The 21,207-nt window shown below is 37.1% G+C and overlaps 1 protein-coding gene across 8 annotated transcripts in view; it reads right to left on the bottom strand.

Moving 5' to 3' along the window:
- The window catches only part of CTDP1 (CTD phosphatase subunit 1), a 95,948-nt gene that overhangs the window by 30,057 nt on the left and 44,684 nt on the right, over positions 1 to 21,207 (bottom strand). For 5 of the 8 annotated variants that reach the window (XM_085571547.1, XM_085571548.1, XM_085571549.1 and 2 more), the window contains one exon: positions 20,943 to 21,108. In XM_085571547.1, the coding sequence (XP_085427673.1) occupies positions 20,943 to 21,108 (166 nt within the window). The other 3 variants (XR_014952757.1, XR_014952758.1, XM_085571550.1) reach the window with 3 other exon arrangements.

Below are 21,207 nucleotides of genomic sequence, written 5' to 3'. Positions count from 1 at the left end.
GATAGTATTTTAAAATCTACTTTGTGTGAACAGTTTTGACAGACTAGCAGTCTAGTTGCTGCCATGTCTGTTTTTCTTTCATCCTATACGATAACATTATTTGAAGTCTGAAATGCCATTTAATATTAGAATTACTAGAATTAGTTGTACAGAAATATACGCCATTTCTTTGAAAGGCCATATAAAATGCATGTATAAATCACAGAAATAGATCAAATTTCAAATATCATTGCATATGAAAATGATGTGAGATGGTCCCTACAAACCTCTAAATAGAAAGGCACCCAAAACATGAATTCCTGCTTAATTATTGGCTAAATTGCAATTGTGCTGAAAAATGTAAGTATTAAATCTTAATCTTCCACAATTCTCAAAAGAAAAGGAAAATAAACCATATTTTCATTGTAGCAGTGAGATTTCAGCCCATGACACTTGAACAAGTTAATAGCCAAAAAAACTTCATTAATAGCTAAACACCAACTATCTCTATCTATTTCTAACTTTGAATAAATAAGAAAGTTCAAAGAACACAGGAAACTTTTAATCTGATTCAGAACATGACAGATACAGGTATACCAAGAACCAACTATAGCTTCAGCTTATGTAATTGGATTTTACATGATTAATATAAATGGAACATATAACACTTCAGAAGACAATGCCAGCTAATACCAAATCCAACTGGTAAGAAACAGTGAAGGGATGCTTACTGCTTTAACACCCATAGCAGCTACCTTGGAAATAGAATTTATAAGCTGGCAACAATAACATCGAAAAATTATTCATCCCTTGAAAATGATGATCAGCACAAGAATCAAAAGCCTGACAACTCCCTTAAACACTCAGTTATAAAAGCCAGTAGAAGTCCTCATGTGACAAGGCTATTTTATTTCTCATTTAGGAGGAGCAGAGCATACACTCATGCAAAGTATAAAGACCAAAGAGCAATGAACTATTCAGTTTCACTCTCTGATTAAGAGCTTGAAAGTACCTAAAGCTTTGCTAAAAGGCAAGTCAAAGCCTTCCATAGTACTAACTAGCCAGCTGAACGTGTTTTTACTCCAGAAGTTGAGTTTACACATTCAAAATGAATTAAGACTCCAAGAAAAACACCAAAACAGAAACTTCTATTTTTCCTGAACTTACAGGCAATGTTTTGATACAGAAAAATGGATATGACAGAGAGTTATCATGATACATTTTTTGGAAGTAACAACTACATACACAGTAATGCAAACTACATATTTAAAAACAAAAAGGAGCTGTTGATAAACTTTAATTTTTGTTTTTCAACTAGCAAGTGCTTTGGGATTCAAGTTTTAATAGATCTGAGAAGCTACCTTAGACAGCCAACAGGACAACACTTGCAACTGCTTAAAAGATCCCTTAAAAGTGGTACAATTGTCCCAAACCTCTCTTAGCTGAAACTGAAAAAATTCTGCAAAAATAATAGGTTTGATAAACAACAGTAAATTTCGTGCTCCAGTAGTGCACAGAGGATACACAAATTTCTGACCCTCCCCACTGATCTTTCCAAAAAGATTTTTTGCTCCAACTGATTGTGTAAGGGGGAAATAGAAAAAACTACCAAGTATGTACAAGGAGTTTTATAGGTCTATTTCTACTAACACAAAAACGTCTGTTCATTGTAAGCAATGCAAGCAATTAGTATTGACAGTAAGTACTGCTGAAACCCAACTCCATTTCAGCATAAAAACCTGTGTATCCTGAGCACTTATTTGAGATTCTGTTGAATGTATTTTATTTTAGGAAGAACTGGCAAAAACTAATATAGTCTGCCATCTGAATGTGTCAAAAGATTTCAATATATACCTTGTACTTACCCCGTGGTATATAAAATAAAATAAAAAAAAAAAGATCCTATAATCTTTACCCCTGGCTCCCCTTCTAACACTCCCTTCTGTTTTGTCTTGAACTATTACTTTTTTTGTACAGAAATCAGCTGACTATTTTAGAAACTTTCAAAGAGCAGCAAAATGAGAAGCCAGAGGTAGGAAAAGGGACACTGAAAATTATTAACTAAGCAGCACTTCTGAGCATGTGAAATTAACAGTGAATGGCAGTATTAGATTGTAAATCAAACTAGAGAGAGTGCTGGCTCCATCCTTCTGGAGCTGCACACTGAACTTGCAAACCTTCCAGGCCAGAGGTGTGAAAACAAAACTGCTCTGTCTGCAGCAAAATAAATGTAGAATTTTATTAGCTCCACACTATAAAGTAATTTGTAGGAATGAATACAGCACTCATAACTCTAAAGCAGGTGCAGTTATATTTCCATAGCCCAGCTTGCAAGAGGTCACCCAACAGCACTCTCTAGACAGCAAGCACAATCACTTGACAAATCATTATTGTGGCACAATCACAAATGCTTGTCCTCTCTTTCCTCAAGCTCTTCAAAGTGTACACCAGGCATTTGGTAAAGCAAGCAAAGGTTTATCAAGAGAGGGACAGAAGAACTGATATTTGTGCAACTGACTTGGAAAGTTTAACTGCTTGACACAAAAGAAGCACAATTTGGCAAGGAAGAGTGAAAGGCCATGACAGGACTGACAGAGCCCCTGCATGAGCAGGAGGCAGAAAGCAACTTAACTTTCATGGGCAGTCTCTTAATTTCAAATCCCACTGGATTCTGTACTAAACCAGCATAATACAGATGTGAACCAAATGTCAAACTTTAGTAAGATCAGGTGCTAATTATGCAACTTTATCGGTCAGAGTAAATTTTCTGTGATAGTTGCCTATTTGAATGCTATCTTCTACTGAACACAGCTGTAACATATATGTGTTCCATTGTACGCATGATAAAATGGCTGAGTTCAACAATATAGCTATAAAATAATCTTAATTTCAAGTGAAGTCAAACAGCAAAAAAGCAAAATCAAAGTGTAAAGAAACAGAGAAGTACTTAAAGATGGAAATTGAAAATTCAATTGAAATTCCAAAACAAAACAAACCTTTCCTAGAATAAGAAAAAATACCTGAAGTCAAGTGAATTTGTATTAATGATCACAGACTACTAGTTACTTACACTGTGAATAAATTCAACAAAGAATCTGGTTTCAACAGTGTAAAATGGTTTTATGAAAAGCTTTCAGAATATCCAAATAGCTTCAAAATAAGGGAATGTGGTTTTCTTTGCAATTTTTATCACTTACTGTATTTATGTTCATAATCACTTTTTGTCTCTACCTTTCAACAAAAAAGACATCCACAATGACATTTACCAGTAGCTTCTTCATTTGCAATTAAAGAAACATTACAACATATTACTGTCTTTTTGTAATAGAAAAGTATTAATTAAAGATATTACTGCTTTGTTCCTCAGCAGCTGAAGTTCCAGAATAAGAGATCTTCATGCTCAAAAAGTATAATTTAAAATACATTTTGCTTTTCTAAATACTTTATGGTATATTTTTGAGTGGGAGGTGATTGCCTTTTTCCTCTATGAAAGGGCACTAACCACAGGTAGCTTTTTTTAGTTTAGGCAGTAAACAGATTTCTCACTTATATTCAAAGTCAGGTCTTTAGAATGAGAGCAAAACCAAACCTGTAACTTGTGCCACTCATGGACTGGAATTATTTTCACCTACTGTTATTAAACTGCACATAGAAATATTAGCAGCTCCTGGTAATAACCTTCAAGTTTCAGGATGAAAAGCAATTATGCGAGAAGAAAAAGCCTTGGCTCGATACTGAGCATAGTTTCTATGCTCAAACTTGAAAACCAGCAATTTAAAAGCATCATGTGTGGAATTTACTTACAAGGAGCCCCGCTGCAATCCCTTGAGGCTGCACAGGGACCCTGATGAGAAATGAAGTGGCAGTGCAGCCCCCATAGCTGGAGTTCCCAGTGCTGCTGACAGCACTGGCTACAATGCCATCACAATTTAACTGCAGCCCTGGGCAATAGACTGTGCTCCTACAATGCTGTTCTGAAGAGAAAAAACCAAAACCCACTGCCTCAGATAATGTGACCACTTACTCTTTGCAATTGAAAAGGCAAGGTAACTGCAACTACAGCTGCACAATTCACTATATTTGGGCTTTACTCCTGCAATTAGTACTTTGATTAGAATGAAATAAAATGTCACTTAGAGATTGCATACCAATATTGTCATTAGAAAGCACTAGTAACAATCCTGTATCCTTGTTTATGATTGAATGGAATTGATTCTTCAAAGAATGTAATTTAAAACTTTGAGTTTCCCACCTTGAAATCAATGTCTAGATTTGAGTGGAAATCTCATAAACATTCATAAGATGTCTAGAACAAATATGTGGAACTGCTAAAAGAAGCACAAAGCGCAATCCTTCCTTGATAATTAGGGTGCCTCAAGTGCTGACTTATGGATTCCAAAGTCTTTCTGAAACATAAATTTTGTTATGGAACAAGGGGATTGGTTTTCAGCTGAAAGAGGACAGATTTAGATTGGCTATGAGGAGGAATTCTTCCGTGTGAGGATGGTGAATTGCTGGAACAGCCCAGAGAAGCTGTGGATGCCATATCCCCTGGAAGTGTTCAAGGCCAGGCTGGATGGGGCTCAGCACAACTTGATCTAATGGAAGGTGCTCCTGGCCATTGCAGGGGAAGTTGGAACAAGATGATCTGTGTCCCATGGCAGGGGGGCTGGAACAAGATGACCTAAGTCACTTCCATTCCAAACCATTTTATGATTCTCTGATTATTAGTATAATGAAAATTGCTGTCTTTCATTAAATTGGTAACACTTCACTGATGCTGGAAAGAGGAAAAAGCCCATTCCTAACTACTAATTTGTGAAATTTAAATTAAATTCATATGGACTAGAAGTTACTGATTTTAATATTAACAATTTTTTAATTCAAAGACTCTAAAGAGAAAATGTCTCAAGGGAGATAATACAATCATTTATCCAAAGCCTTTCTGAGTCAGGGACATCACTGGAGCCTGAAAACTGTCTTTTTCCCAATTATAAAGCCATCCATAACTCTAATCTTCCTTTCCTTTATTCTGTTTTCAAAAGAAATCCTCTGCCAAAAGATTGTTAAATAGCAATAGGCCTGTAAATCTTCATTGCAATTTTTTTTTCAAAGGGTGATGTCTAAGATTAAAAAAAAAACCAAAAAAACCTGTGCGGCCAGAATACAGTTATTCACCTACCCAGGAGGCCAGACTCAACTAGAACCACTTGAAAACAAGAACAGCATTTCAATTCCACCTTCCCTGCCCATCAGCTTAGGGCTGGGATGGAGAGGAGACAGCCTGAGCCCACTGGAGGCAGCGAGTGTGAAGCCCTCTGTTCCTTTGGTTGCAGCATTTCTGAAAGAATGACATCCTAGCATACATAGGAGCTCTGTGGCTGCTAAATGCAATTAATCATCAATCTAGACTACTGAAAAGATCCATGCCAAAATTCCAGAAAAGGCTCCAAAAATGTAAATTAAGGGCCAGTGAGTAAGAGCACGATCTATAGCTACCCTTCAGAGAACGAATGTATTTTTAATCTGTTACTGACCATTATTTATGAAAAGTTCTGGCCTTAGGTAGGGCAAAAAAGCAAGCAGTTAAAAGAGGTTTGTCCTGGGGTTCTTTGCAGGGAAGCAATCCTCTGCTGACACAGGGAACAGAACACTGCCTCCTGAGCAGCAAATGATTTTTCACGTCACTCATAGCTATAAGCAACTGTGGCTCGCACCATGACCTTACTGCACAGAAAAGAATCCACTTAGTTTGACATCACAATTTTTTTTCTAAATTTGGGGAAGTCTAATAATTATTAACTTAGTTTTGATCCTAATTTTTTCTACCGTATATGAAAACTTTTCACTTTTTTCCTCAATGAACTGAAAAGATTTTTTATGTTTATTCCTACCAGCCAAATGTTTAGATACAGTTAACTGAGGAGCAAGACATTACCACCCATGTCTCCAAAAAAGCTAGCAAGTATTTCACCATGCTTTTGAGAGGTGATATTAGGGCATAATACATGTGAGCAATTAAACTTTCCTACAATAGACACAGTCTATAAGAAATTTGGGCTGAATTTAAGTCACTTTGAAACAAAAAATTTTCTTATACTAAGATGTCACTGGAAGAACAAGCTGTGTGAATTAGGCTAAGTTGTCCCTCAGTACATAAAATTTAAGGGAGACTGTGTGATGTAACTCAGTCCCATTTCTCCTGAGTAACCTCAGAAGAACTTGTCTTTCACATTCTGTCTCATCTGCTTTTTTTTTCTTTAGCATTAGATTAGAGCACTTTTTTCTCCTTTCAATTTCCTGACTCAGTTTTTAGAGTCACACAATACATTTATGCAAGTGTCCAATACCCCTCTGTCTCAAACACTTTCAAGGCAGATTTGATTTCACTGTTCACTTCCACAATTACCATCCACTCATCAGAGCAACAGATGAATCAGAAATATCAGAAATGACTAGTCTTGTTCATGATTAAACAGAAGAAGCACTCTTCCTCTATTTAAATCTCCATGCACTGAGAACTATGTTTGTCCTATCTTGATTTTGATAAAGGCATACTTCAGGTTAGAATATCAAAGCTGCCAGTGTTATTATATCTATTTTGGTATATTGAGAAACAATTGCTCTAAACAGTTTAGGGAATATTACCAAACCTTAGAAAAAAGCTTTTATGAGATTTCTTTCCCATATAATGAAGTTAGAGATAGACTTGTATGCCCTGGATGACTACATGTAAATTAAAATGCATCCTGTTGAAACCAAAGCTGGTCAGAAAAAGCTTTTTTTTATCTCCTTGCTCGTTCTGTGACATCTCAGAGACAGCAGCAACTTAGTGACCTTCAACTGCTTTAAGCTGGGTTTCGCTTAGCTACACTACTTCTGTCCCACTTCATTTTAGGCCTACACAAACACACAAGCAGTAACAGTACACCACAGTGGGAAAAAGCAGCTGCAAAGAGACTTTGGAGAAGGATTTCCATTAAATGTGTAGCCACAATCTCAGTAGCAGAAGACTGGAACAGACCAATGGCCTGGAGAAGTTATGTTAAAGTATTACCATACGCCTTTTATGACCAATACAGAATTTCATAATCTAATGAACTGATTGGTATTATCAGCAAATTCTCTTCTGAAGAGTAAAATATGTGTCACTGGGCGATCTTTCAAGTTTACCTCTACCTTCAAGTCTTAAAAAACAAAACAAAAAAAAAAACCCCACAATTGAACAGAAACTCAAGCTGCATGCTCAAGTGCTACATATTACCAAGTGTCCTTGCCTAAAGTGTTCCAAAATTTCACTTTAGGCAAACCTTCACCTTAAAGAAATGACGCAGTTAGTGAGTCCCCAGGTGATAGTCTGTTGCACTCAAATTCTGTTAGAGCTTTAAACAGAGCTTTTAGAGCTCTGTTAGAGCTTTTTGCAGAAATGAGCACTATCTAAATATCCAGAGACTAGAATACCTAGAGAGTCTGTTGATGCTATACGAACAGAATACTAATGTACATAAACTCCTAGAGGGAAGAGAAAGGAACAAAGAGAAAATTATAAAAATACATCTTTGGTATACCTTAATTCATGGAAACTATCAAGTGTGTAAGATGAACAAAGATTAACACCACTGTAGTCTTTTTCCAGCAAACAAAAAAAGCTTGGGAAAGACTAGAAGTATCACTTTTTGTTTAACACAGGTGGACATTTCAGGGATTTCAGCTCACTGCATGCATGTGTCCCTACAGCTCTCATCTTGCAAAAATTTATAGCAACAGGTTAAAAAGCTGAAGCAGCCTACAGCTGTACTGCTCACCTGTTTTAAAACAAGACAGTATCATACTTTTTGTTGTCAAAGCTACCTTTTCTTTAAAGTAGAAAATATGCTTTGCTGATACACAGCAAAGAACAGCTTTGTCTTGTAATTTTGCAAGACTCTAAGAACTATCAGTCTCGCTATTAACCGAAGCACAGTTTTACCAGAAGTTGTCGTAACTTTCTTCTTATTCCTAGAGATTTAGCAAGACACATGCACAATCTAGATTTCTATAAAAATATATTAATCTAATTTGCTAATGAAAAAACAGTTGCACAAATTGTTTAAATATGGTCATAAAACACCACTGACATATTAGGTTAGAAATTCTAACATTCTATTAAAAATGACACATGGCAATTTAAGTGGGCACAGAGCCTAGACTCTGAGTGATCTTTTCCGACACTTCACTGCCAAGGGGAAATATCAGTCCGAAGCTGCTAATGAAGTGCTGAGGGCAGCATGATAGCAGTATGTTACTATCAAGGAATTACACAATTTCTGAGCTCCTAACCTGGTTTTATATTATTTAGGTTATATAAAGACATAGCAATTCGAGTAAAAATAATTAAGCACAAAAATATTTAGTCCCCTTGTACTGTTTCTAATCAGTCCTTCAGAGCAAGCCTTTTCTGGACATAAACTTCATTTTACAACTATTTTTGAACACCAAAATACCATCAAGTGACCTATTGACACTATCTGCTCTCATGCAGTTTAACTTAAAACCACAAAAGAATCTATGGATGCTAAACACATCTATTGGAGTGATCCCCTGCATGAGCATTTTGTAGAGGACAGCATACTGATGGCCCAAACCTAGTAAGCAATGGGATTCCTAGGCACCTAGCTAGGCAAAGTGTCATCTACTGCTAAAACTCACTTGAGCTCTGGCCCAGCTGATGAGTTTCTTTCTGATGCAGAGAGGCAGGTCTGAATAGGCATGGACACCCCAAATAGTTTTTGAAAGAGAATGGGACAGTTCTCAATATATACTCACTATTTTATCTGGAAATGCCTGTGGAACTGGTGGATGGAATTTAAAATAGCATTTTTTTTTTCCTAATATGAGACATGATCCAGGTTTTTACAGCCTGCATTTCTAAACAGAAAATCTCAGCTTTTATGAAAGAAGTACTAGGACACTAATCTACATATTCTCTTTCAAGTCATCCTCAAAGGCATTAGTTAATAGTGTAGCCAACCTACAAATACACTTAGCACATTATCCTTGAAAACTGCTGAGAAGCATTTAGGGCTTAACCCATTTGGTTATTCTATTACAATGAAAAAACAAAGAGTGGGAGGAAACTTGATTTGAACTAATTTCCAAACACTTCAACCTGAATTACAGATCATTTAAACTACCTTTGGGGTGCTAATGTGCTTCAGCTCAGAGGCAAATACTAAACTTCTGAAATGCTGCAATCAGAAATGCAGCCCCATATTGCACAGTCATGATCAGAAAACGTTGAAGAACAACAGCCATAATTATGGACTTTACTTCAGAAGATATAAGAACCCATGCAATCCTCACCCTAAAAAGAAGATACATAAAAGCATAAAAAGAGTTGCTGATATAATGTGCACACCACCCCCCCATTTTTTGTATCTCACCTTTCAAAGCTTTCTCTCAATGAATCCTTGTTATCACATTTTAACAATATTCTCTCTTAGCACAGTGCTGGGTTTCACCATCCCAAGGTTAACTGAAAGCATACCTTTTGCTTAGAGAGGCTGAATATTCATCACTACATACATATTTCAGAGAAAAATAAGGGTTTTTTTCCTTTTCAGATGTTGAACTCCTTTACTTCTTGTTCAGCAGGATATAAAGCTGTTCAGAAGTCATAGTCTAAGTGAAATTGAAAACATTATGGTGAGAACAAAAGACAGACATAAAACTGCTTTCATTCACCTGCATGCAAAAGCTTTCTGCAGTTATCACAGCTATAAAGGAACTCAAACTATCGATTTGTAGAGCACCTGGGACACAATAGGGCATACTAGCTCAAAATCACTGCTATAAAAACACTAATATCTGTGTTCAGTATAGATTTATTCACACATACTATGAACAAACCCACCCCTAAAGATGGGTAAGCCAGCCTGGATCTGCCTTTATTTGCTAATTTTAACTTAGCACTGGCAGACATCAGCTGGCTTCATGAAGCATTATTTATCAGTGAACTTCCCTCTTCAATAAGCCTGATTAGCTTGGTTTTATTATTACAAGAACCAAGAGATAGTTATTAATGTGCTCAAGCTAACAAAACCACCTCAAATAATAAGTATTGGAGAAAACGATTTCTGGTTTTATGAGAAATTTAAGAGAGTGAAGGCAGAGCAGTTTTGAAACAGTTTCTACTGAACTGGGCAATTGGACTGCTCAACTCTGTACAGACAAGCACGTAGCTTTTAAGTGAAGTAATGCTGAAATATGAGCACTGTATGTGGAAGCACCCTGCACAGCAAGCCTACTCAACAGCAAGAATTAGGCATGAAGTAAGTTAATGAAAAAACAAAAGAAAGTGTTACAGTGAGCTCATGGGCACTCTATTTCCCCTTCTCCGGGACCCTGTGACTCTGATCAAGATAAACCTGGACCCCTCCTTCCTACCCCAACACGGTTGGCAGAGAGCCAGGGAAGCCCACCCTGTCCAAAGTCTAGATAAACCCCTGCCATTTCCTTTTTGTCCTCTTTTTCCCTGCTCTCCACATGGACATCACAGAATAAAGAGAGCTGAACCAACATATATTGGGGTAAGAGCCTCTTTTGGAAATCTTTGCCATCTCCTGATATTCCTCCCCTCACAGCCTTGGATGTCTGGGCTAGCCTAGGATATTTAGGGGGCTGTGGAAGGGGGAGGAATGTCAAGAAGCAATCCATAGTACAGTGAAAGATAAGCCCAGCAGCTGAAGAGTGGTCTGTTCTACAACAAGCTCAATATTAAGGTGATTGAATACCATGCAGGTTCTGATATGATCTCTGTATCATGGTATGATAGCTACAGTCAGTCCTCAATACCTCTGGGATGAAGCAAGTTTGATGTTGAAGCATTGAAATATCTGGGATAAGCAGCTGTCTGTGTTCATCTCTGAGAAAGCAGTATCATCATATTTACTACAAGGAGTACCAGGGAATATTGTCCAGAACTGTCTGTGACCCATGGCAATTGGAAAGTGCAAGCTCATATACAAACTCTAAAACAATACAGAGTAACAATGGTGTTCTCTCAAGATCTCAAATTAATGCCACTACTGTAGACATGAAAAAGCTACTGCAGCACAGCCATCTGGGTAATTATTCATTTTGCAACTCACTGCTGCAGAGAATTTTGTATATCAGTAGGGGGCTCAAGTTTTACAGCTTTTCCTAACCTCTGTTAAAGTTGTACATGGAATGGAAACAGTGATGCTGACACAGGAGTGGAAGGACTATCACACAGAGTAGCTGTATTCAGTGTGCCTGAAGCTGGCACCTAAAAGAAAAAAGACTACCGAAGCAGAGATGTTTTCTCTTGAAAATGTCTCTGAAGCAAGCAAATGCATTTATGCATAAGTTAAATTTAACACTTAAGTCACCTTATGATAACTCATCAAGATCAGCTGATCAAAAAGCATAAACTAAACTGTCCTTCAACGCTGTATGTAGAAATAACCCTGCCTTTGTGCTACCAAAATGGACTTACATTTTTATCGCCAGGAATTTCAATCACAAATTAAATTTGCTAGCAGACTAGCATTATGCAAATGTTTGCAAAGATTCTTCATAGCATTTAACATACATTATGCTATACTGCAGCTCTATAGTTCTTTGTATGTTGAAATACAAGTATCAGAAGATCTTGATAAAACAGAAAAAATAGTTATGAAAAATAGTTCAGACTTAGACTGGGACTTGAGCAGACACCTTTAAATATACCTCATGGAGAGTAACAGCTCAAATTTAAATGTAAAAGCATGTTAGAGTCCTGATGAGGCTCAATCAGGCCCTATGTGCAGCTGCTCAGAATTATGTTAGGGATCAGCTTGCAAATTGTTTACCATGGCTCACGCAACTCATTTTTAACTCTGGCCAATTAGTGTTGACAGCCTAGCTGCAATTCATTTAGCATATGGAGGTAGACTTATATGTTAAAATAAGGTTATTGAACTCTATTTAAAGAGGTTTTATCCCATTTTGTTGAGTAAACAAACAGCTGAAAAAGGCTTTGAGCTTCTCCTTACTAAGCCCAGGCAGAGACATTATGTACTACCAGAGTTGGTTGAAAAACCTTCACAGAATGTATGGAAAAGCCTTCTTCCCTATAGAATAAACCAATACCTTGTATATACATTCTAGAGATGGAAGCTCTATAGAACTACTTTCCATTTTATATGGAGTAACATTAGAATAACACATTTGCTATAAAATCAGGTATAGTTTAAAAGTCAGAAACTTCATATCTGCAGTATCACAGAGCTCAGTATTTATCCTTATTTGCATAATATTTTTTACTTTATGCTTAACATAATGATAGCAGCATGGAATAAGAAACCTAAAACCCAAACGTACAATGAAACAATTTTGTCAACACCTTTGGGGGAATGACAGAGGATCTTAATCAACTCTTGATTGAATCAGGAAAGTATGAAGACTACATAAGATGGATCTTTGCTGACAAGTAAATCTGACCAATCATGGACTAAGTTTTGCCTGAATTTCCCTGTTTTTCTATTGACAATCCATCAGTCTGATTACTTTGAGTTTTATCAGATTCCTCAAAAAGAAGTCAGTGCTGAAGCAAGCATGGCTACTTCTTTAGTTGATGTCCACTTGGTGCAGCCCATTATTAATATCTATTTGTACTTAGCATACAAATAAAGCAGGCATAATATAAGTGAAGTCTCAATAAAAAAGAGGGAATGGCTTGAAGTCATGTCATGGGATATTTTGGTTGTTCACTACAAAGGGTGGCAGGGTGCTGGAACAGTCTCCCCATGGAAGTGGTCACAGGACCAAGCTTGATAGAGTTCAAGGAGTGTTTGGACAACACACTTGAATATGAGGTGTGACTCTTGGGGATGGTGCTGTGCAGGGCCAGGAGCTGGACTTGATGATCCGTGTGGGACCTTTCCTACTCAGCCTATTCTGCGTTTCTCTAAAATGTTTTCTTTTATTTTCTCCTTAACAGCCTGACCAGCCAAAAACTTGTTTGATCCCATTCATTTTGCTCAAAAGTATTATATTTTAATTAACAACTTGTCATGACTGCCATTAAACTAATTCTTACATATATAGGTACTCTCCATTTTCATCTATGAAATGCAGATATACCATGCGTCATCTGAATGCCAAAAAGTTACTGTGTGTTTCACGTATTTCCTCATGACATACAAATTAAAAAAAAGTAACTCTAAAACGAAAATAAGACATACAAGTACACCAAAAAAACTGTGTTTAAGTAGTATTTTCTAAGCAATCTGTACAGAAAAGCAGAAGTGATCCACAACTGATTGCCTACTTGAGATAAGATCAACTTCGATAAAAATCCTTTTCCTATTTTGGTAATGAGTTGTCTCCTTGTAAAACATGGTATTACATAAAAAAGCCTCTTTCCAAACATTTCTAAAAAGTGCTAAGCAAGCTTGAACCATGATGCCCTCTTAAACAAAACTAGCAGCCAATCAGCTCTGTGCAATTAGTGCATCAACTAATGGTCTGTAGAGAGATATCCAACCAAAAAAATAGGTAAACATGTGTTTAATGTGTAGCCTTATCTACACTACATATATTTTGGTGTTCTTTTTATTAGGTGAATAACAATCAGAGTTTCAATGTTTCTGGTCAGGATGTTTTACAATTTAAGCATGACCAGCATAGATTTTCTTAAGAAAAACAAAAGGCAGAAAAACAAAACAGGAAAACAGCTGCTTTTTCCACTAGTTTCCATTTTCTGGTCGAAAATGAAATCTTCAAAGCAAAACAAGGCAGAAACAAATTACTGATGGCCAGCTTCTTTTAAGTGCTCATCTTCCATCTCTGCAATGCATTGTACCGGTATCTTAATTCTAGTCTGCTGATTCTCATGGTCAAACTATTAAAATCGTATTGGAAAACTTTACTCAGTTTTCTCTACTAATCAGATGAGATATGGGTGAAATAATTGCTTTAACTTTAATGCTCAATTACTTCTGTATTATTTAACCATATTAGAGAACAGTGAATATCAAAACTGTAAAACAGGGGAGACGCAGTAAATATACTTTCCTTCTTATACAACTGCTTTAACCTATACTCCTTAAAAAACCACATCACATTTCTTGGTGCATGAGCCAGCCTTTACTTGTTCATGAAGACAAACCAGCAACCTGATTCGTAGCATTGCACCCTCACCATTTCTCTCCAGAAAATTCATCTCCCAGTGAAAGAAGGCAAGCAGCACATGTAGTCTTGCTGGGTTAAGCCATTTGGTAATAAGCACTCCACAGTGGAACAAAAAGCTGTTGAGAGCATGGGGGGCCAGTGGGGTCGTGAGAGTCAGCAAGTGAAGGAAGGTGACAATAGGGCTGTCAATAAGGAAACAGCATGAGGAAGCACCAATGGACTGAGACCAGCCTCCTCAGGTCTGCTTATATCAGAAGATGCTTTAGCAAATCCTTTTCCTAATAGTCTGTCTCGATGAAGAGCAGCACGTTTACCTTTCTTACTTTTCAGTACATGTACTTTCACTAATAGTTTTTAATTGTTTTTACAAGTCCAGTTAGAGTGAAAGTTGTTGGACAACTGCAAAACAAGACCTCATCACTTCCAAGGGCCAAGGTACCTGGATGATAATCACTAACAGGAAGCATATACACAGGCTTATTCTTTTTCCTTCAAAAAAAGGTACAATTTATAAGAAGCTAACCAAATTTAGCATCTGCACAGTTTATGACATAGTACATGCTAAGGTGTCAAACAAGAAAATCTGTATGAGAAACGTAGTTGTGGAAATTCAAAGAACCATTAATGTGGAAGATAATTGTCCAAGGGTGCCTAGGCAGCTATTATTTGCTCTGGAGACCACATTCTCCACATTAAATTAGTACTTTTTAACTAACCAAGAGGCTAACCACTTACTGAGATAATAGTTTTCAACAATTTGAAGGAGAAAAACACTCCCTCCTAATTCACTGCATGGTACAGTCACTAATGTGAAATACAAACCAGAAATTAAGGGATAAATTTGCTTAGATAAAAGCAAAATGCAGAGTGACAAAATGTAAGAGCATAAGTGGCCTTATGTAAGAGCAGAATGTTGCAATTTCAGTTTTTGTGTATGGCATATAAATTACAACTCAATTAAAGGAAAATAATTTGCAGAATACGTCCCAAATCCACAGAACAGAACAATTAATGCCAAAGTAGTTCATTAGGCAATTCCCACTCAAAAAAAATCTGTATACTTAAATGCACTCATGCACAGAACATACCTTTGCAATGTGGTCACTTTGCAGCTGCTGACCACATGTCCCAACCAGATGGTAGGAATCTCTGCAGCTCCACTAACTGAAGTGAGAGATGGGAAAGCTAGAGGTTGGACTGGTATCAGATTCAATCCCTCACTTCCCCTGTCCCAAGTCCCAAACTGAGAGGAATTTCAACCAGCAAAATATTTTACCTTAGATGGCAGAGATAATGACATTTGACAAGACATAGATGCTACTCTCAAACACCACGACCAAACCACAGTAACAAATACAAAAACCTAAGCATCAGGCAGCTAGTAAACTATGTGTGCACACCTGTTCCAGGATGTTAGTAATCCTGGGCCCTCCTGGATGAGAAGGTACTGCAAAACAAACAGAAATCTTTCTGCTTAACTGAACTTGTTAAATCTTACTGCCTTACTGGAAATTCATTTTCAACTTCCTTCCCAATGGTGAAACCCCTACTGGCACCTGTCAAGGACTGGTCCTGAAAGTACTGACATATATGAAGACCTATGGCTGTCTGCCTTATACTGTTACCATGGATATAGCAGCAGCTGAGATATGAGCAACTGAGAGCAGGATCTTGAGCTCAGCTCAGCGTAATTTCTTTTTCCTTTATCTCTGACATTTTATAAAATGGAGCATCTTAGATTCTTGCTAGGCATTTCTACTCTTTCCATGGACTGGTGAATTAGAAAGGACCTGAAAAATACCGTAAGAGGACTGTACTGACAACCATTGCTCTAGAAAAAACAGATGAGAATAGTTTGTAGCCAAAACGAAGAGAGGAATAAAAACTCTTGACCTTGTTTACTTATTTCATGGTGAAGTAATTTATCATACACAAGAACGTCAACGTAATTATGAAAGGGACATTTATTAAAAAAGTGAAAATCTTTAAGATTATATAAAACTGACTAAATTTTTAAAAGAAGCTAGCATGATGCATGAGGCTAAAAATCACCTTTTGTATTTGCAACAAATACCTATGAAGGAAGAATACATTCTACAGAAAAACAAAGTCAAGGTCCATCAAGAAGCAATTAGTAGGTAAAAACAAACAGCTTATTTATAACACATAGAACACAACACTGTTAGGATTAGATCACCTTAACTAAGTAACTGTGCATGATGCTATCCCAGTCATAAGGTTTTCTCCAAATATAATTTAGGAATACAAATTTAGAAGAAAATGATCCCTAATAAAAAGGAACTAGCAATCCGTTCTGAAGAAATAGGCTCACAAGATGATCCATGGGATCACGAACCTCTGGGAACAAGAGCTACATGGCATCCTGTACGGAGACAATCAGTTATGAATGGAAGGACACATGTATGTCTTCATGTGGTTCCAATGTCGTTCCCTTCCTTTGTGCAACTTGCTTTAGTTAATAGATCTTATTTCTGAAAACAAATAAAATTCATTGAAGTCTTCATTCCACTTTCTGTTTTTTTCTCAGTAAACTACACATTGCAGTGACTGAAAGGTCAGGAGCTTCCACCTACCCCTGGCAAAGGATGACAATGCCACAAAGTCCCACCCCAAGCGAGTAACAAAAGCTCCTGCAGGTGAGCAAGTCCGTTGCTGCTTAAAGGGGGAACAAGAAGACCTGACAGCCCAGTTACTTTCTGCTACAGTTACTTTCCAACACAGTAAATGAAAGCAAAAGTAGATAACTTCCCTGTAAAATGATAGAATTGATCCTGAAAAAACAAAAGTCATCCTGGAACAGCTATTAGGGACAAGAGGCTTATAGTTAGTTACTGACTGCATTTCATTGATTGGAAATTATTTCTTGAAAGATTTTTCTTTGGTGAAGATTACAGAATACTAGATACAATTCTATATAAATAGCTTTTTTATGGAATGATCTTTTGCAGGTTATGTAGGATATAGCCAGTTATTTTGAAGTAAAAAATTATCCAGTCCTGTAAAAGTGACTATAAACAAGCTAATTTGACTGGTAGCATTTAATTCTGCTGCCTTTACTGTGTCATAACAGAGACAAACAGCAGCAATCAGCTGGAACACACCTGTGTCAGGTTAGTACAGAAAAAGGGAAAAACATTCTCTCAACTGTGAGGCAGCAGCACCAGGAGGCTGCACATTTCCCAAGTAGGGATACATTCCTTATGCACTTACTCTGATTTGGCAATTGCCCTTTGAATGGCAATTCTATTACACTGAATACTTTTGTGCTTCCAATGTTCTAAAATTCTAACAGTCCATGTCAGAGGGAAAGGAAGCTACCATTGGATCTGATCTCCCAGATCTTTGGCAGTGAAAAAGATACAAAAGGCTAAGTGACCTTAAACTGCAACCCAAGAGCTGAAATGCCATTCATTTCCTTTGATTTACTTGGTATGCATAGCACAAGTACAATGGAAAAAACAGGAGAAGATAAAAAAATCTACGCAAGATCAAATTTAAAGAGATGCTTATGCACAGTGGCTCTTCCCTATGGAACAGCAGAAGAGCTACAGATTTTTTACTAGGAAAAGTGACAAACACTTTCAAATAGGTTAAGGAAGGAAAGGAATTTAATTTGGATATATATAATAATTAAATTCTCTTTATCAGCTTCTATTTTGATACTTCCAATAAAACTCTCCCACATATAAACTACATGTAAATTCTGTATTACCTGGGGCTGTGTGGCCTTTCATACATTTTTGCAGAAAAAGCAATATTTTCATTAGATGTTAACTGCAAGGAGTTATTTATTGCTAATTAGACCCATAGAAACAGTATATATGAATGCCTGCATTTCCTATTTAATTTTAAAAAATCCCAGTCCCTAAAGCTAAAGGACTCCTTTTGATCTTATCTGAATTTGTGAAGGAATTCAGTAAAAATACTGAGGATGCAGTTTTAAAGCTTTAAATGCAGTTCTGCCTTCACACTTATTCCTAGCTCTTCCCATCTTCGGCCTGCTTCTAGCAATAGCACTCATGCAGCAGCAATTGTTATTTCAGGAAGCTGGAAACAATGAAGATTAATCTGGAAATTGTCTTTTCTGTCCCTTCCAGCTCCCTCAGCTGGCTTGCCACAGGGTCTTATGATTACCAACAGTGGCTAAGAGCAGAGATACAGCAGTTGAGCCTGGAGTGGCTGACACTGCAGCCAAGTCCCACTGGCACTTGCTTTCCCTCTCCTTAAACACATACTCTTAACCCAAACAGCCTCAGCATGAGCACCCGAGAAGTGAAGCAAGAAATCACTGCTGTGACTGGAACAGACTCCCTCACTCTGACCATGTAGTCTGCAGTCAGCTGCAGTTCTTTTGGCTGCCATAGCCACTTGAATGCATGCAAATGAAGCAAAAGCATTTATGTGGCAAAAGCAGAAATTTCACATCTCTTAGTGACAATCTGCTTCCAGAAAGGTTCTTACTTTTAACATGCTTTGATAAAGAATGAGGTGGGGACAAACACCTTTCTCTGGAAGTTAAAACAGTCACAGTGTGACCAAAGTTAACTGGGTCTCAACTAGCGAGGCTTATTAAACTTATTTTCACTTTATTTGATAATGTTCCTGATGGCAGACTCTACTGTGTACACTCCACTAAACTTTTATAGACTACGTTACCACACATCATCTCTGTTTCCTAAGAAATCTCCTAAGTCTACATCCACACAATGCCATAAAATCCTGCTTAATTACTTGGCGTCCATGTGAACACCTTTACTAAGGCGATGCTAGCAGTCCCAAGTTTTCCTTGCCTTTTATAATCAGCTTCCAGGAGACAATGACTTGCTGGCACTATCATGTCCAGTTCAACCTCCCTGATGCATGTCCTGTGTGCACCCTTCCTCCATGTCTCAGTGCTAGTATTTGATCCTTGATAAAATCATATTGGGAAGCTAAAATACCAGAAAATCCTTCCCTGCCTCTGCACTGAACAAGCCCAAACATAGCCCCACTACTGGTTTAGCTGCCCAAGGAACAGAGGCTTAATGGAAGGGAAAACTTTTGGCAGCAACTTTTACCGCAAATCATACTCCTGGAACCAAAGCTAATCCAAGTGTGAAAAAAAAGACTCACTGGAATTTGGGCTTTTTTTCTGAAGTTTTCTGAAGTTCATGTAGTCTAATTTCCAAGCACAATATGCTGCTTAAGCAAAAGCATAATTTAAGAACAAATCATTGTAATTTAAGATGTTTATACTTGTAGGAGAAGTAGCAAAACTTTAAATTCTTTAGTTATAAATGTAGCAGCAGAGAGCAATCAATCACAAAACCAATGCTGCCAAAAGAGTCAGACTTTTTACAAGGTTTCTAAATAGCATCTTTAAAAACAGAATGATAAATACTTTACGCAGTGGGTCTGAAAAACATGCATACTTCCTTTTGACTCAGTGCACACACAGCATCAGTAATTCATTAATATCTTTCAAAAGCAACATGATTAGAAAAAAATGTTAGTACATAAAATCATAAAGGTGACCCATAGCATCAATTGTCTTTAGGTATCACTGACAATACAAATGGAAGGCACAGATGGATTCAGGAACTGGTATCATGACAAGGAGAAATACTAAAATACTTCTTGGAAAGTCTGAGATAAAATGGGCAAAATACCGCAGAACAAAAAGCAACAGAAATCAGAAGTTGTCAACTCCAAGGTAAAGTTTACCAGGTGAAGCTAAAAGCCTCAAGCCACCTGAAATTCAAAGGAGATCATCACAACAGTTGAAAGTTATGGGACATTTCCCCAGAATACCAGCTTAAAGCTCTTCTCAAAGTCCATCTCAAATTTACCCTGTACTGTATATAAAGTCTCTTTAGCAAAATATGCAGAAGGGAAGTATGCAGTTCCCTTCTTATACTTGTAATAAATTTTCTGAAGATAGCTTAAAGCCTTTTATAGAACCTTGGAATGAACTTACTGCTAAGAACATTGCAAGATATATGCTCCTGTCCCCATCCCAAAGAAGTATCCAAGCCTGAAGATGAATTCAAGCTCCAGGGTCACTAGATTTTATACTAAAGTCATACAGAGGATAAATTCATGAAAACATGGTGCACAGTGATAGGTAATTTTTCTTCTACATATCATTTAATATCATGTAAGATGGTGGCTCATTTGAAAAAAGTGGATAGAATGTTAAGTGAAAAGTGAGCAGCTAGATGTTCACAATTAATTTCAAATAATGTGCTTTTGTACAAAAGACATGCAGCTCACTCTGCAACAGAAAGCTCCCTTCACCTGCAAAACAATTATAGCTATTAACAACATTGCAATTACATGTCTGTGGATAATAAGGCCCCATGCTGTCATTTGTCTCCCCAGTCTTCCATACAGTCTGTGCCTTTTACATCTGCAGACCTCTCTTCTCCCATCCCATCCTACTGATTTTTGTCCACATTATTTTGAGATTTACTGTAAAAACAAAGCAAAGCAAAACAACTCTAAAGTGACACATGGCAAAGCTATCCACAGAGCAAATTCAAGAACATGTTTAATGTGAAAAAGCTATTCTTAAATGAATTTCTACTTTAGAGGTCTACTTACACACCATCGTATTCCTTCTGCTTTGCAGAACATAACTGCATTTTAGCCTGAGCTGTACTTTTGTCTGCTCTGGCTTTTATTTAAAGTTACTATAGTGGCATACAAGGTCAGTTCACATACATGCAATTTAATGAAAGTTAGAATATACGCCATGTTAAAAATCTGTCAGAATTAGTTAAGCTCACCTCTTTATCCATACTCTCTAAATCCTCTTTACATAGAGTGTACAGGGGCATTGTTTCAGACATACTTGGCTGGCGTTTCCTCTTAGATGGACCAGGCTGCTCTTCATTTTCACTTCCTGGTAGGTCATCTTCTTCAAACATCTGCTGTTGATGTGGCTGAACAACTCTGAAAAAATAAGAAAGATTTACTTGGTTCAGAGCTACAAATAAAGTCCTATAAACAATTTATGATTGACACATATCTATGACTTTGCTTAATAAAGCT

This window comes from Lonchura striata, chromosome 2 (genome assembly GCF_050655825.1).
Source record: "Lonchura striata isolate lonStrDom1 chromosome 2, ASM5065582v1, whole genome shotgun sequence".
In the NCBI taxonomy this organism is placed as follows: domain Eukaryota; kingdom Metazoa; phylum Chordata; class Aves; order Passeriformes; family Estrildidae; genus Lonchura; species Lonchura striata.
The sequence above is the reverse complement of the archived record's forward strand: the minus strand, read 5'-3'. Positions and strand labels throughout refer to the sequence as shown.